The sequence below is a fragment of the Triturus cristatus genome, chromosome 3_1 (genome assembly GCF_964204655.1).
Source record: "Triturus cristatus chromosome 3_1, aTriCri1.1, whole genome shotgun sequence".
In the NCBI taxonomy this organism is placed as follows: domain Eukaryota; kingdom Metazoa; phylum Chordata; class Amphibia; order Caudata; family Salamandridae; genus Triturus; species Triturus cristatus.
The window spans coordinates 818179959-818196962 of NC_140583.1; the positions used below are offsets into that span (position 1 = coordinate 818179959).

At 41.8% G+C, this 17004-nt stretch overlaps 1 protein-coding gene across 2 annotated transcripts in view; it reads right to left on the minus strand.

The window, feature by feature from the left end:
- The window catches only part of COL6A2 (collagen type VI alpha 2 chain), an 87214-nt gene that overhangs the window by 52312 nt on the left and 17898 nt on the right, over window positions 1-17004 (minus strand). For both annotated transcript variants that reach the window (XM_085645168.1, XM_085645169.1), the window contains exons 3-10: window positions 12584-13194; window positions 11727-11747; window positions 10649-10714; window positions 3644-3697; window positions 3506-3550; window positions 1104-1130; window positions 980-1006; window positions 828-872 (exon numbers count right to left, since the gene is read on the minus strand). In XM_085645168.1, coding sequence (XP_085501294.1) covers window positions 828-872; window positions 980-1006; window positions 1104-1130; window positions 3506-3550; window positions 3644-3697; window positions 10649-10714; window positions 11727-11747; window positions 12584-13194 — 896 coding nt within the window. The remainder of the gene's footprint in view (window positions 1-827; window positions 873-979; window positions 1007-1103; window positions 1131-3505; window positions 3551-3643; window positions 3698-10648; window positions 10715-11726; window positions 11748-12583; window positions 13195-17004) is intronic.

Sequence of the window (17004 nt, forward strand, 5' to 3'; positions counted from 1 at the left end):
TATCCTAACAGGTTGGTAATGGGAGGCACCAGCCCCACTGGATTTATAAGTGATGACGGAGCACTGTGGGTTGGAAGTGTTTTGGTGGACAATTCACGCGCTGAAAGCAGTTGAAACGTGGGTGACCCATTGGCCAATATCATGCGGGAATGGGTGAAGAAACACTGATTGCCGCAAGTTATTCCCCGAAAACGTATAATGAGGTGTAATTCTGCCATCATAGAGTTATGAATGCCTGGGGTATGGTAAATACAGGCGCGGCAGGCATTAATGAGCCATGTAGTGGGGGGTCTGGGTTAGAACTGGGCTGAAATGTCATTTAGGGTATCATGAACCACTGTTAGAAAACAACATTCTGAAATCAAGCTTTCTGTTCTAATTTTCATTAAAAGAAATGAGGATCTGGAACAGAAACAGAAACGTCCCTCTGGAAATTCAGTGAGAATAAGAATATTGTTTGCAAACATCTCTTGAAGTTATCTCTGCTGAAAGAATTAAAGAAATGTGTGAATCACAACATTAAAATTCAATGTTTTGTATCCTAAAAAATCTGCATATAAACGGAAATAGAGACAAGTGTTCTAAGACTTTGAATGGTAAGTAAACATATGGACTGTATTCCTTGAAGTTCAGCCTCCAAAGAGTGTGAATGATAAGAGTGAATGTGGGGATCAGTTCTTGAAACACCTGACAGCATTTGGATACCTAAGATGGCGTCTTTGGGTATCAGGCGCCCACAATCTGAAGGCCATCATGTCAATTAATTATTTTTACTGGGCCAAAATTCAGAAATTAAAACAAAGACAAAAGCGCTGTAGCCACCGTACCTTCTGCCCATCGGTTCCATTTCTCCCAGCCAAGCCGAAGGCTCCCTGAAACAGACATTGCATAATATGAGTCAAGCAAATTGTGATCACAAAGAGAAACAAGTTTAGAAATTGCATGATAGAAGGAGATACATTTCTGAAAATGGACTCACCTTTTTGCCATCGCTCCCGTAATCTCCCTGTGGAAAGCCAAAACAAAGATGTGAATTGATAGTCCCACCGAAATCCATCCTCAATATCTTGGAATTTTGAAAAAAAGGATTTAGAAGTTCTTACCTTTTCACCTTTCATACCAGGAGCCCCCTAGAGAGAAGAAAAAAATGACAGCTACAATCACAAGGATTTACAGAATATATGAGAGCATAACTGGAATCGCTCACTCATCAATCACACCCTGTCCCATGAGGAAACCGCTGACATGGTATTCCGCCTTAACATCCACTCCAGAATATTGAGCTACCAGAAAATTGTGTACCAAATAATTGACAAGGTAAGCATAGGCTTATTTTGCTGAAATCCACATATACATACCTTGATGGTATATTTATATTCAAGGTACATACATGTGGGTTTATGAAGAGTAAATGTATACTTGCCTATAACTACTTTTCTTCTAAATATTTCTGTTCTCAATATTTTGGCCACAATGTTTCATGAGCACAGTATTTATGTACTTGATATTCATCATCACTCTCTATTCTTTGCAGCTTTGGGTCCATATTGTTAGTTTAACCTATTTTTCTTACCCTCAGCCACCAAACTTGGATTATTAAGTCCGGCTCAGTGAGTTGAGGGAGTGGGTGAGTCTTGTACACTTCAGAAAAGTGTGAGTGCTAACCAGCAGGAGCTGGTCCCCGAAGGTGTATGGTTACACTACTCTTTTTCCTGAGGATCTGGTGAGCTTTTAAAACACTAGGGAAGCTCTTGAAGATTCATTTGAACCTTGCTTGAGCCAGAGCATCTTCCTTAGAGCAGATTCTGTCATTAAGCCTTGTTTTTGAGTATCCACCATGCTATGACCACACCTGGCATTAAGAATTAAAAGCCAAGAGGTGAAACTCTTATTTTTTCAGAGTGCTTTACATGAGTACCAGTTGCGTTACACAAGGTCACATTCATTTTTGTTAGGCACGGGGAGATTAAGTGATTTTCCCAGAATCACAGGATGTTAAGCATCGTTGCCAAGACTTGAACCCAGTTCCCCAGCTTCGAGGTTGATTGCTCTAACCGTAAGGCTACATCCTCTCCTCTTATAAGGGAAATATTTTACATTTAAGCCTGAAAATGAATCCCATCACAAGAGCTAGGATTTGTGGTCCAGGCAAGCTTCCATAGCTATTCTAAGACCGAACCAAAACCAATTTCAGAATCTTTACATTTCTCTGACTAGACCAGTGCTTTCCGAACATTTTAGAACCACGACCCACTTTTTAAAATAACAAACCTTTGCCACCCACCTAGATTTAATGGACGAGGTGAGGGATTAGTTATGTAAATAAAGCATCGTGTGGCGTCACACTTTCATTTACAACAGAAAAATTTCCAATGAAATTGCAACAAAATGTGACTTACAATTGTACTGCTAAAACTATATTGCTCACAAATGATAGTGCGTGGAAATCAGGTTTTAGTGAATATCTATAATTTGTGCATCACCAAGTAAAGGGTCTTGATTTGCTTTGATCCTATTAAAATGTTTGCTTCAATCACATTTCAGAATTACAAAATATGTGCTAAAAGGTTAATATAATCAAAGAGATTCCAGGGTTCTTGTCCCCTACCACCAAAGTCTTCTGGGACATAGACAAGGAAATACAATGCAGAAGTCCCCTCTCTTTGTGATAGAGTTATTTTAGGTTACGTACAACCTGACCTTGGGATTTTGACTACAAATCCGATCTGTGCCTCCATGCAATCATAAGATCTGTGTGGTACTTAGACCGCTTTTCCTACAGATTACCCTTACTTTGTGTTCACTTCAGGCTCCTTTGATTGAGCCTTGCTGCATTTCAAAACGTCACAAAATATCACTGTGGAGCAGTCTTCAAAATGGCGCCAGTGTGGCAATGTCCAAACATCTTTAAGCATACTCAGCAAGACCAAATCAAGACAGCTTAAGGGATACAGTTAGAATCTGGAAAAGCAGGAAGTCAAGTTTAAAAGAGCCTGCTTTATACACTATGAGTTCTAAGGAAATCTCTTCTATGAAAATGCTTAACTCTCACCTCTGCTCCAATTGAAGTGTACGCTCATCTAAAGCCCAGATTGTCATGATACTGGACTGAAGCAGCCATACGCAAAACACCACGCCTTTGAATGCATTGGTATTACAATGCAGCCTTTGAGAAGGCCTTGTGAAGTTCCAATAACTACCCTTTTAGTAGAAAATCTTTAGCTCTGTAGCCAGCCATAGTGCTAATATATTGAATATGTCATGGGTTTCTGTCTTAAAGTCTAAATGAGACTTATAACTTGGAGGCAACTATAACAATATTTTCAATACTTTCAAGTTCCAGCCATGTGTCAGGAAGTGGCCCCCAAATGCTACTGTGTTGTTACCCTTATACAGCCCGCTCTGTGTTTGTGGACTCCAAAGCGCTATGAAGCAGATTGTATTGATCTGTGGAGCTCATTAACAGATCTTACCATAACACGTGTCTAGCAGTCACGGCACTCACCTTGGGACCAGGGTATCCGATGGGACCCTCTATACCGGGATCTCCCTGTGAAGTAAACATAAGATGAAATACATTAGGTCTGGATTGTTTCCTGCATATCGGTTTTCAGGAAAGGTTTGAGGCTATCCTGGCACTTACCTGCCTTCCTTTCTCTCCAGCGTCACCAGGCTCCCCGGCGTTACCTTTTGCTCCCTGGGAAAAGAGACAGAACATTGCTTTAAGTGCTGGAACAGTTCACAGTCATACATTATAATACATGTAATTGCACAACTTGCAATTCTCAGTTAAATTCCACAAGATGGAATTCCAGGACACCTGTCACTCACTCCTCAGTCTATTTATCAGTAGTCAATCAGTCCAATACTGACTGTATACAGGAGGGCAGACAGACAGGACTCTGGGACACAAACCCCAATGATGTACATGTGAGACAATATTTTCCGAATTAATTCAATGCCTGAAGTATGTTAAAAGATGCTGAATGGAACGATACTGAATTAAAAGATTTCCACTCTGTTAATATAATTTTAACAACAATTGATATAAGCAAGTCTAGCAATTGCATATCCGTATCATCAAGCGGTAAAGGGGTAGGTGCAGCCCATGGGCCTAATAAGATTAAAGCTATTGAGAGCTCAAAATTAATACCAAAAATTAGCAGTAAGTGTTTGTGGACCAATTCACAAAAAGGTTGCAATATCGAGCATTCAAAAAACATATGTTGATGGGTTCCAGCAACTAGTTTGCAACTCCAACAAAGATTGTTATCTTTAAGTTTTAGTTTATGTAGACAAACCGGGGTCCAGTTTAGGAGATTCAGAGTAAAAAATGTTGATTGAAAAAGAGAAGGAGCAATCTTATTCCTTAGCGTATCGTACCATACTTGGTGGGCTTGGGTATCATTTCTTCGAGGGGCTCATACCTTGGTTGAAGACAGGCACTATACGCCGTCTATTTCTAGTGTGGTTTGGAGGTCTTTGGATAGATACATGGACTTGGCTTCGCAAGGGCTGGTGGCTCAATTTCCTTTTGTGTCTTCCTCTTAAGCTATTTCTCTCAAAGAAGCAGGCGTTCCCATCTTGTGCTTATTCTCTTGATTATTCTCCTCTCTTCCTCGTCTTTACTTTCCTTTTCTTTCTTTCCTCTTTCTCTCTCTTCTTTATTCACATTATTTATTTATCTAAGCAATACAACCACTTTCATGAAATTGTTTTTTCTTCTCAACTAATTATTTGGGTATTACATTTAACTTATTTATTACATGAAATATACTTCTATTTATGAATTGCTCATATTGGTATGATTTATAAGACTTGTTGTATTGTATTCTATATAATCTTAATTATTTGTATTCCTTTATTAAAACAATAAAGAATTTTGGAACAAAAAGATGCTGAATGGAGCAAGAGCATGTAAACTCTGAATACCCATTAACATCTATGGAGCTTTTCTGGGCTTTGTCTTCCTGTAAAGACCCACACTAAATCACATAATGCTAGAACAGTGCTCAGAGTGGGGGGTTGGTCAGTGGCCCAAACTCAATGAAATCATAGGATGCTCGAAAAATGACTGTGTTACTGAATAAACCAGTGCAACACATGAGCAGAACCCCTCTAACAGGGTTTTGTAAGGGCCTCCCAAAGGCATTTTTTGCAAAAATGAGCAGTATAGATGCAATTTGACACACTTATTCCTAATTATATAGGTAAAACGTGAATAGATTTATATTAAACATGTTTTCCATTAAAATGCGTTTAAATGCACATGAAGCGCAAAAGACCCACTGAAGGGCCACTTCGGTGTCAGATTTTCAGAACAGCCAGGTCTCAATGCTGCTTCTGAACTCATGGTGGTTTGGCATGGAGCTTGTGAATGAATCCAATGGTTCAGTAATCTGCAACACTATCCTGATGTAGTAGCCCTTTATAGCTATGCCTGTCCTGTGACTGTATGTCCATTACCTATTTGCTTCGCCCAGGGAGAATCATGGATGTACTACAGAAATGTGTTTGTGTGGGATCCGACCTTGGTCAGCATGAAACAGCACTGAGCCACAGCTCTGGTCATGCGCATCACAAGCGCAATGGTCAGATTATGACTGGGCTATAGTTTAAAACACCATGAAGAATTTTGCTATCACCCCTGATTTGTTTCAAGAATTAAAAAAGTAGTCATTTGCTCAGGAAAACGCTCTACAAAATATTATATTTTTTACTAGAACTTTTTTTGTAGAAAAATCGAGACATTAGAAAGAAAAGAGGGCTGTAAAGCTAACAAGTTAAACATTAAATCTAAGAAAGTGTAGTCTGGAATTCCATTAGGGTGATGGAGGTTGCTAGATGTCATCATTGGTACTTATTTATTTAAAGGTGTACACAGCAGGATACTCTAGTTTGGAACAATGCTGCTCAAAATATGCGGCCTAGGTCACATAATGTGATCTCAGAATACCGTGTGGTCCAATTCCGCCATCATCATAATTATTCAAACAAATATAGACAATTGTTTTGCAACTTGAACATAAACTGACCATCCTTTTTACTTGATTCTGTCATATTCTGTGAAATTATTTTATAAAGTTTTTTAGATCCTGATCTACATAGGCTCAGATAAACTAGGCATTTTCTGCATATAGTGCGAGTATGATGTGCTATTTATTGCACGTTTTGCTAAACAAATACTACAGCTCTAGCCTTATTAAAATCCACAGTACCATTTAGATCTGGTCTTGATAGTACCCAGACTCGCTTCAAAAGGCGTACGTTTTTCAGACCAGGGGGCATATGTATCAAACCCTTTTCCCGTTCGCAAACGAGCCGATTCTCAGAATCGGCCCGTTTGCGAACGGGAAAAGGCCTTTTGGGATGTATCATCCCAAAAGGACATCACAAATTAGAGAATCGCAAAATTTGTGTTTCTTTATTTTGCGATTGCATTTAAGGAATCGCAAATTGCGATTCCTTAAATGCAATGTATGAAGCCTAGAAAAATTGCTATTTGGCCGTAAGAAATCGCAAATTACCACCAACTTCAAGTTGGTGTTAATTTGCGATTTCATTGAAAAATGCACTTTTTGGCATTTTTCAAAGTGCCATATGACGCACAGACATGCCCTTAGGGCATGTATTTGCGCCACATGTGCATACATACATATTTCAGGGGTGCAACAGGGTGTCCTTTTGACACCCTTGAAATTGCATTCTCATTTTGCGATTCTCAAATTGCGAATCGCAAAATGAGAATGTCTTCCCATTCATTCCTATGGGCCTCCTAGCCCATAGGAATGAATGGGAAGGTTTTCCTTAATTGCGATTAGCAATTTGCTAATCGCAATTAAGGAATGCCAAGGAATCGCAAAACATTTGCGAACTTTTCATTACATCCCGTTTTGCAATTCTCAAATAGCGATTCCCTAAAAATCGCTATTTGAGAATTGCAAATACGGAACTTGATACATATGCCCCTAAGTCTCATGATATTCCAATAGTCATGAGGCTCTCTCTTGTTGATCATACCTAGAGTACCTCCGAGCTCTGCTCTAGACAATGAATAGATTCAATCAGCGCTCCATATTAATGGCAGATACATTCTTTGGTGTTGCATGTTATATAATTTTTCTTGGCCTACATTGGGCCATCAGCAGCAGACCTCTAAGGAGAAGTTGATTCCTAACTAAAAGTTAGGTATCTTGCTGGATTAATGAGTACATGCTCCTGTACAAACCCAAGAAAGCCTGGGAATAAAACCTGAAACCACAGTTGAAAATCTGGTAACAGAATAACACAGTATAAGGCCTTCTGTTGTGTCATAACATACTCTGATTTGTGAGCCTGCGAGTGTGTCACTGTCTACCGAAAAGAAGAGATGTAAAAAAAAAAACCAGAGTGGTGGTAGTCTTGTTCATGCCCCGTTTGTGATTTTTTCACTGAATCCAAAATTCTTGTTCCTGTCACTCTCCACACTAAGGGCAATGTGTGTCACGTGTGCTTACATTGTCGGTTACATATTTTGAAACATTTGAAAACTTTAGAAATTATGCTAGCAAGTACTTTTTGCAACTTTGAAGTTTAAAAGACTTGGCCACAAGCCTGTTGATTCCAAGATCTCCTGAATTTTGCAAATGTCACCAAACTTAATTTTTTTTAAATGCCGGCAATCTTCAGCCAAACAGATTTAGAGAAGGATGTCCTTCATGGAGGCACACGCACTGTTTGCAAAAAGACATTTTCTCTCTGGTTTAATTTCACTTAACTTTTGACCCACTGTAAATAGATCTAATTTAGCAGGAGAAAATAATCTAAAGGGCCACTTTATTGCCCAACCTCTGAAGATGATGTTGGGATGCTGCAGCACCTGACTCACTCCTAAGTCCGCGACCCCTGTCTGCACGTGTACACCCTCCGAAGCCCTCTATGGCTCCTGCAATTCTTGCTTTCTCGCCTCTAAACAAATGCTTTATTTGTAAAAAACACAAAAAAACCACACAAAAAACGAATAAGTTAATAGACCCAAAGATTCTGGGGCATATTATCAAGGACAGCGTTAAAAATTATCACCGGTTGAACGGCAGAAAACTGCCGCTAAAGCGGCGATAATGGGCTTGATAATATGCCCTTGAGCATTCCAATAGAAGTCCATGTTCTGGTGTGAACATGGGCTTCTATTGGAATTCTCGGCGGCATATTATCAAGCCCATTATCGCCGCTTTAGCGGCAGTTTTCTGCCGCTAAACCGGCGATAATTGTAACGCCGTCCTTGATAATATGCCCCTCTGTTCTAACTTAAAAGGTGATGAGTTGCTAAGTACCAGGCTGTACGGTTTTGGTCTTACTTCATTCCTCTATCTCCCTCCACCCTCACTTCCTGTCTCTTAATGTAACTCGCGAATGTCGGGGCATATTATCAAGCACGGCGTTAAAATTATCGCCGCTTTAGTGGCTGAAAAATGCTGCTAAAGCAGCGATAATGGGCTTGATAATATGCCCTGGAGAATTCCAATAGAAGCCCAGGTTCACACCAGAACCTGGGCTTCAATGGGAATTCTCAAGGGCATATTATCAAGCCCATTATTGCCACTTTAGTGGCATTTTTCTGCCGCTAAAGCGGCGATAATTTTAACGCCATTTCTTGATAATATGCCCCGTCGTTTTTCATCCCTGCTTTCTCCGTTATTAACTGCTTTCTTGTCTTTCTCTTCCTCTACCTTTGTCTGCCTTTCTTCTTGTTTTATGCAAAAGATGATGAACAAATAAGTCTCGGTCTGAAGAAATGAGCCTAGGTGCCAACCACCATCAGAAACAAATCACTGTTCTGAGTGTCAGATTGAGGGGTTTGGCTTTGTTGTCTGATCTGCTTTTAATCCAAATATCATGCAGAGCAAATACAACTGATGGGCTGTATCGCCGATTATCAACCTCTCTCAATATTCCAATTTGGTGGCCAAGGGGCATATTAACAATGCGGCGTTAACAAATTATCGCCGCTTTTGCGGCTGTTTTCGGCCGAAAAGCGGCGATAATTTTATCGCCTTATCAGTAAAGACGCGTTATCGCGTGTTTTGCTGATTTTGCTCCTGTTTCCAGCACGCCTAACTTTGCATCGCTAATGAGATGCAAAGTAGGCGTGTCTGTGGAAACAACATGGGTATTTACAATGCGGGTAAGCGATTATTTAAATCGCGCTAAGTATGCCTTAACGCAGGAATTTAACATCTATTAAATTCCTGACTAAGGCATACTTAACATGGGGGGTGGATTGTGTGGCTAAGACCACAGGCCCCTATTATCAAGGGTATCGCCGTTTTCCATGGAACATTGCTGGAAAACCAGCGATGTTCCATGGAAAACATCGCTATTGCTAGGATAATTATCGCCATTGCGCTGAGCGTTGTTAATACAGCGCTAGCATGGCGATAATTATCTGCAATAGCCGGCGTTAAACATTTTAACGCTAAGAGCGGCCAGCGATAATTATCGCTGGCCGTTGATGATATGCCCCCAAGAACGTGAATCCGGCCACAAAAGTAGTTCCTTTTTTTCTTACACCGAAGTTTTCTGTTAAAACCCAGAAAGGAGACAACTTTCACTTTAGAAATAGGCCGAAAAGTATTGCCCATTTCAAATTAAACTAATTATTTTATTATTAAATTAAGTTGTACATTCTTTCCATTGGAAGGGGTGGCTATGACCCCCTACAACCAAACATGTACAGAAAAAATAATAAAGAGGGATGCAATTAATGTAAGGAATGCCGGATGGGACAGATTAGGGCTCCCACAGGCAGTCACAGGGGCTGCTCCTCTGGTGACCCGCATTGAACCCGCCAGATTTCCTGCCTGATGGCGGCCTCTGTCGGGCAGGTTAAGGGAGACACAGCAGACACATTTTAGGTGCACAGTCCGTATCTGCTTTAGCCCTGGCAGCCTTTCCAGGAGTTGACCGCTGCACAGTTAATGTCACTTCATTCACCCAGTGACCCCTCTCTATGACAGCAAAGGGTTGCCCCGCTTGCCCCACCGTTAACCCTTGAACAGCCTCTTGTTTCATGTGGAGGGAACAGGAAATGGGAAAGGTGCGAGAATTCCTGAAAACTACAGAAAGTAAGTAGATCTCTCGGTACTATCATGTCATGCCACTGAATCCGACCCATGAGAAGAGAGATAGCCAGGGTAGCGCCAGGGGTACCACTGGACTAACCATCAGCTGCTACTCCTGACTACCCCTGGTTGATGCCCTCGCACTTGCCTGCAGGAAAATGTCCTGCTTTATTTATAGGCCGGCCTACCTCTCATTAAAAAGGATACTCACTGGTAACACTGCAGAATGGACCATTAGAGAACAGGGAACCGCTGCAACCTTCTAGATATTAAAAGGCATTCACCAGTCCGAGGCGCAGGAGCTGTACAATCCCCTCTGGGTACTGTACACCAATGACCTCGACTGTCCATATTAGACTGCAGCTCTCGGGACGCATGTCAAGCCCTGGGCGTCACATACTTTCCATTCTGTGCTCCACTAGTCTGAGTCACACATTTCTTGTACTGTTGTTTAAGTCAGTACAAATCACCAGAAATTGGCCCATGCTCAACAGGTTCTTTTGTTGACACTTAGGCTGTTGGTAGTTGCCATGGTGGGCAGGTCATACCTTCTGTCCTCTGTATCCTGCTGGTCCAGGAGGTCCTGCGATTTCCAAGCAGCTCATCTTGTAGCACTGGAAGGAAGAGAAAGCAGAGACATTTAGAAGAGAAAGCATGAGAGGCATCCAGGCTGTCAAGGACAATGTAGAGTGAAAGACATGATTTGGGGGTCATCTAGCCGCAGGCGTCAGGTCCTTCTCTGTGCCACATGTAGTGGTCTCACCACCTCCAATGCAATGAAGACACTTTGGTATCGCAGGAGGCGGGCTACTGTAACGGGTCTGCAAAGTCCTCAATGTACACCAGCAATAGGGATGCACTAGCACAACACTGAGTTTCTAATACCAACCCACAAGAATATTGACTGCGGGATGACGACTACCTCTAAGTATATGTAGGTAAGTGATGACAGGGGTTTAGAGACTGCCGGCATCACAGGCAAGACGTTCCAGAACAGCCTTTTCAATCACTCGTTCCTTAGGTAAATCGAGGTTACAATGTGACAGAAACTGCCTGGGTGTAAAAAGAACTACATTTGGTGGCCAATTACGAGCTTCGGCAGCTGTGCTCTGGCTGTGGGACGTCAATCCAGCTCTGCTGGGGTAGGGCTGGTCTACTGTTGGGAGTGTACAAGCGAGACCAGGAGAGCCCAGCTCTCTGCAGTGAAGAACTTGACACCGCAGGCCACGCAACATAGGTGTGACCCCCACAGGCTCTCCCAAAACCCCTCCACCCTGGTTTAATACTGAGGCAGACGTTAGGTACAGATGCAGCTGGAGCTTTCCCACCCTGGGGCTAGTGGCTCATGAGAAGACTCAAGGACTCTGCGAAGTATCACCAGTGAAGGGAAGCGTGGGCTACCGTGGCCCAGGAAGATTCCCGGCACCACCGGTTGGTCATGATATGTCAGGAGGTCACCACCAGATCCTCTTTCAACGATAACACCAGGAGAGGAAGTAAGATTGCCACAACTTCTGGTGAGACTGATTGGAGATTAGATAATAGTATACATGTATGAGTTGTGGTATGGCACTTGATGTTCACAACAGGTGGGTCAGTCACTTCTACCTTGCAGCTCACACTCACCTCTGCATAGGCTTCATGTTTCTGTCACAAGGAAAAAAGAAAATAATAAAACACAAGTTAGATGCAGAAATTCACTTCTAAATCATGCTCACAATCAACTCTGCATGCTCTATCCTCTTACTGCTCCCAGAGGAACTCTACTGACTACAGCCTCTAACCTGAATTGCAATAACAGTTTCCTGGTCTCCTGCAGCCTGCTGGGATCCCATATTTACGTGCTTCGCGAAAATCCAGCAGTTCGGCATTTTTCTCGCCTTACATACTCAACTGATATTAGATACAGGGCATCTCTCTGTGATAAAAACAAACTTTGGAAGTCCCTCACAATCGCCAACTCGAGTATGGCCTGTGAATGTCCTGTGTGCCCCGTTGCATTACTCCAGACTGTCCCTAAAGGCACACATCATTAAATGACATCTATACTGCATCGTTTGAATGTACGCGTTCTTGTCATGGACTAAGCGCTATCCTCTCTCCTCTACCCCTTAAGGAAGAGCTAATCATGAATTCTTCATAGCCCACCTGTGGGGGTTAGTGTCCACTGTTTCCTTACACCTCAGAGGCAAACCTCTCTACCAGGACATTACTACTGTTGTAGGGGTTAATGCCCCTATACTCAGGTGTGACCCGTGCCGGTAAGAGCGGTGGGGCAATGGGGGGGATTCGACAGACGACCACGAGGAAAAATTAAATGAATAATTAATTTTCCCTCCTTGTCGACTGTCGAAATCACCCCCCCCATCCCCATCTGGCCCCACCGCTCCCACCTGCATGGGCTGCTGCTGCCTGTACTTCTGTGGTCTCTGAATACCCATGTCTGTACCACAAATTCTTTGCTGGTTGCGTGCACTGCTTACCATGACCTGGATGATCTTATCAATGGTGGCCTCGTCGATCTTCAGCAGATCCTGGCTGGTGGTGACAGCGTAGTTGCTGCGGTAAAGCTCATGTGGGCTGTAGGCTATCTCGCGCAGCCCTTGCTCATACACATCATGACTGGGTGCCACTGCGAATGACTTGATGCCAGCATCACGAGCTGCATCTGCCTGAGATTTTATTCCACCGCAAGGGCTTCCAGTTACGTGGCCATCGGTAATGACTACTGCATACTTCACTACTTTGGTGTCCGGGCTGTGGCTCAGCAGCATCTGTTTGGTCATGTTGGAGAGTGCGCAGTCTGTGAATGTTCCGCGGCCTATGTACTGAATGTCCTTGAGTCTTCTGAGGTAGTCACTCTTATCGGAGGTCATTGGGCTGTACACTTTCACTTCATCTGAGTAATGGAGGCCAGCATACTGCCAAGTGATGGCCACCTGGTTCAGGTATGCCTCACTCTCCATTCTGTCCAGAAACCTGGGGATGAATCGCTTGATGTTTCCCAGCAGACTCTCGATTGGGGCTGTCTGCAGGATAATACTCTCCGACGTGTCAATCAAGAAGTAAACTTGGATAGGGCAGTTGGATTTTTCTATGTGTAAAAAAATACATGGGTGTCAGTAGAACAATAACATGGTTTATTTGGTTTATTTATTTTTTATTTATAAGGTTTTGTATACTGCAAACATGACCCTAACGGGTATCGGAGTGCTTTACAATTTTGGGTAAGAGGGATACAGTATTGGGATGCAAAACATTAGTTCGTTACAAAACTATGCAAGACGCGTGCAAGACTCCTGTAGGTGTCGGAACTCTTCACATAAGTGTAGGGCAGATATAGCAATGGGTGAGGAACATTCAAACATATGTATGTACAAAGCATGCTAACAATGTTACTCCCAGGTATATATTCATGTCCAAAGTTAATCAAGAAGACCGAATAGAGGGCTGTAATGGAGTCAAGTAGTCAAGGCCTATTCAGGCAGGAACTTGCGCATTGGGATTTTTTTCACTTCCTTTTTGAAGGAAGCGGTCGAGGAGATTGTACGGATTTCCAGAGGAAGAGAGTTCCAAATCTTTGGGGCAATGCCAGAGAAGGCTCTGTTACTTGATCTCTTTTTGTGGAAAGGTTGTGGTTTCAGCAGCATTGTACTTGAACTTTGGGACGCTCTGCAGCCCCCCCATAGTTCTAGTTTTTGAGCCAGATAGATGGGGGTCTTGAAGTGAAGGGCTTTGTGCGTCATAAATTCTGGCCTCGTATGGTAATCAGTTTAGGGATTTTAGGGCTGGGTAAATGTGTTCTTTTCTTTTTGTCCCAGTAAGTTGGTTGTTAGATTTGTATTCCTAATGACCAAAGAGTATATCTCTTAGAGTTTAGATGCCTCCACAGAGAAAAAGAGGGGGGTTTGTGTTACGTGCCACACCTATGCACTCCTAGTGGTGTAGGGAAGGGAAAGAAACCCCTTTTTTTATACAAACCTCACCTACTCTAATAGTGGCATGCTTTATCATCGGGTTCACTCGTACTACTAAAGGTCAGGGTGGGCTCGACCATATTCCAGGGAGTACTTATGAAGATTGTTAGTTAGGGGGCGTAATTTTAAAGATAAAATGTACTCATCCACTTTTAAGGTATCCCTTTATTAGTGGGGTGGATGGGAAGGTTAAAAACAAAGACTATGCAGGGGGGGTATTACGATGTGATGGTCCTGTGACCCAAATTCACCAACATGTTTCAGCCCTATACTCACAGCCTAAGAAGGTCCTGGGCTTTCGTCAGGGTGGGTTCATAAAGAGTGCCTTGGAATTTGCATTTGCATAGTGGACTATGTTCTGTTCATGTGGTGGGTTTGGGTTAATGATTTGTTGAGTACACTGGTTACCGGTTTGTGTTGTGCATTCTGCTTGCTATTCTTGTGAGATTTATCTATATTGCTATGCTAGTGTGGTGATCTTTAGTTGTGATATCTGTGTGGTGGGCTCAGATTGCAGGTATTGTGGAGCGTATTCTTGGTGTTTGTGCCATGACCTCCGCTGGTTGGTTAGTATGGACGTATTTCATGGTTTGTGAAGAGTACTTTAACTGGGGTTTGAGTCATGGACTTTGGTTGTAAATGTGTGTAATGAGTCCACTTATGGGCTTGTGGAGTGGACTCTGCAGTGTTATGCTTTGAACTCTAGTATTGTTTTGTGTGGGTTTGTGAGTCACTCTTTGTTCAGGCCGTGATTTAAAGTTTTTGCTAAACAAGTATTTATAAACATATACATTACATCCTTTGGCAGTGATAGATTTTGAAAGGTACACATGGATTCCACTGCTCTTTATATGGAGTTATTTCTCATGAAACAGGTCAGCAACCACTTCCATGCCAGTGGATATTCATTCTTCTTACACAGGAAGGAGGAGTGCTTTAAGAAACTAAGCCATCAATTGTTATATTTTATATTTCCGACCTATCAAGTTGCTTTTGGGGGCTATATTAAATAACACTTATGACATTGCTTATTACATTTGTGACCCTGATACAGATAAAAGCAACAAGAACAATTTACAAAATGTAAATATAAATGCCGAAAATATATAATTATGTTATGCTCACCCACTGCAATGCATATGTACCTTTTGCACGCGTAAGGGAAAATTAAGCTTGGAAATCAATGAAAGTGAAAACATATTTAAAACAAATTGGAAGTTTGTTGATAGAAATGTCCTCTACATGGCTTTGAGCAGATATCTGACGGCATGCCCTAGAACATGCTATGGACTGTTCTGTACATGTTTCTCTCAGTGAGCTACCCCATAAAGTTCTAGGGGGCATATTATCAAGCACGGCGTTAAAATTATCGCACTAGAGAATTCCAATAGAAGCCCATGTTGACACAAGAACATGGGCTTCTATGGGAATTCTCTGCAGCATATTATCAAGCCCATTATCGTCGCTTTAGCTGCAGTTTTCTGCCGCTAAAGCGGCGATAATTTTAATGCCCTTTCTTGATGATATGCCCCTTAGTGCTTCTGTTTTAGGATAGCCATCTCTGTTTATATTGTGTTAAACATTTTACCTCTGAAAAATGTGCGACCACTCAAGCCTGCTACGCCAAGAGGACATTTGGAGGTTTCTAGGCACCCACTGTAGTAATTGATATCATAACCCACAAGTGTCCTTGGCCCATACAACTTTTGCACTCCAGCTCCACGATGAGGCCCTACTCTGCTGCTCTTGACTCCCTCCCGGTAGCAGGGCCGAGCAGCCAAGTTTCACTTCAGGGGGAGGTGTACCTTAGACACTCAGAAAAAGATGGCACGTCGAACAGCAGGTCATGATTTAAATGTGCACGCATTTCTTAAGTTTAGAAAGAAGGGGACTTTATTTACAGAAGATTAAAATGTTCCACACTTAAAAGAGAAATAATTGTTAAAGACCAGAAGCTTGTAGTATTTTCTCGATTAAAGTTAGGACCCTGGCAACTGAAAATCAGAACTGTGATAGTCCTGTTTGCGAGCTATGCAGCTTTAAAGTTTTGTGCCCCCATGGAACCAGTTGTGGGTGCAAGCTTCACTCCGATCACTTTCCCTCTTTAGGACCAGTAGTGCTCACTCAGTTGGATCCTTGACAGATGCAGCCCTAGAACTCTGTCCCACTTGATACTGACAACTGGACCCCACTGTCATGGCTGCGTGTTACTGCATCAGCCGAACTAGAACTACATTGCGGCCACTGTTTCTACTATCACTACATCATCAAGGTATATTTGCCATGTATTCTACCACTACATCAGCACCACTATATCGACCCCACCTGGACCCTACATCCACTTTTACTTTTTTTACATTTTTAATTCTAAATTATTATTTTCTTACTTGTAATTGTACCCCTTCTTTTATGTTTAGTTTAAATCTTTAAAGAGCCGCAACCTGGTCCCAATATTTAAATGTGGGCTATTCACTTTAAGAGTTTAACGTAATAACTTTTAATATTTATATATATGTTTTTGATTCATAATTAATGACATATAATAACCTTTTAAAACATTTTTATCTTTTCAGAGTATACCTCGAGGGCTGGGGGTGTACCAACCCCACAAATACTACTGTTAAATGTATCACATTTCGCTTTATTTATTTATTTAATTAATTGACCCTCACACTTGTTAGGGCTAATTCATAGTTATTTTACATTACTTATAATAAAAATAAAAATTACAATAAATATTTCTATGGGGAACACCATATCCCTTTAACTCTTTCCTTTTTTTATTCGAAAATTATTGATTTAATGAATAAAATTAACTTTATATAACTGAATTTATTTTTAATGAACTCCTATCCTTATTTTATTGTGTTACTTTTTGATGATTTAGTGGTTTGTGATACTTAATGTAGTTGTGTCCATCGGTAATG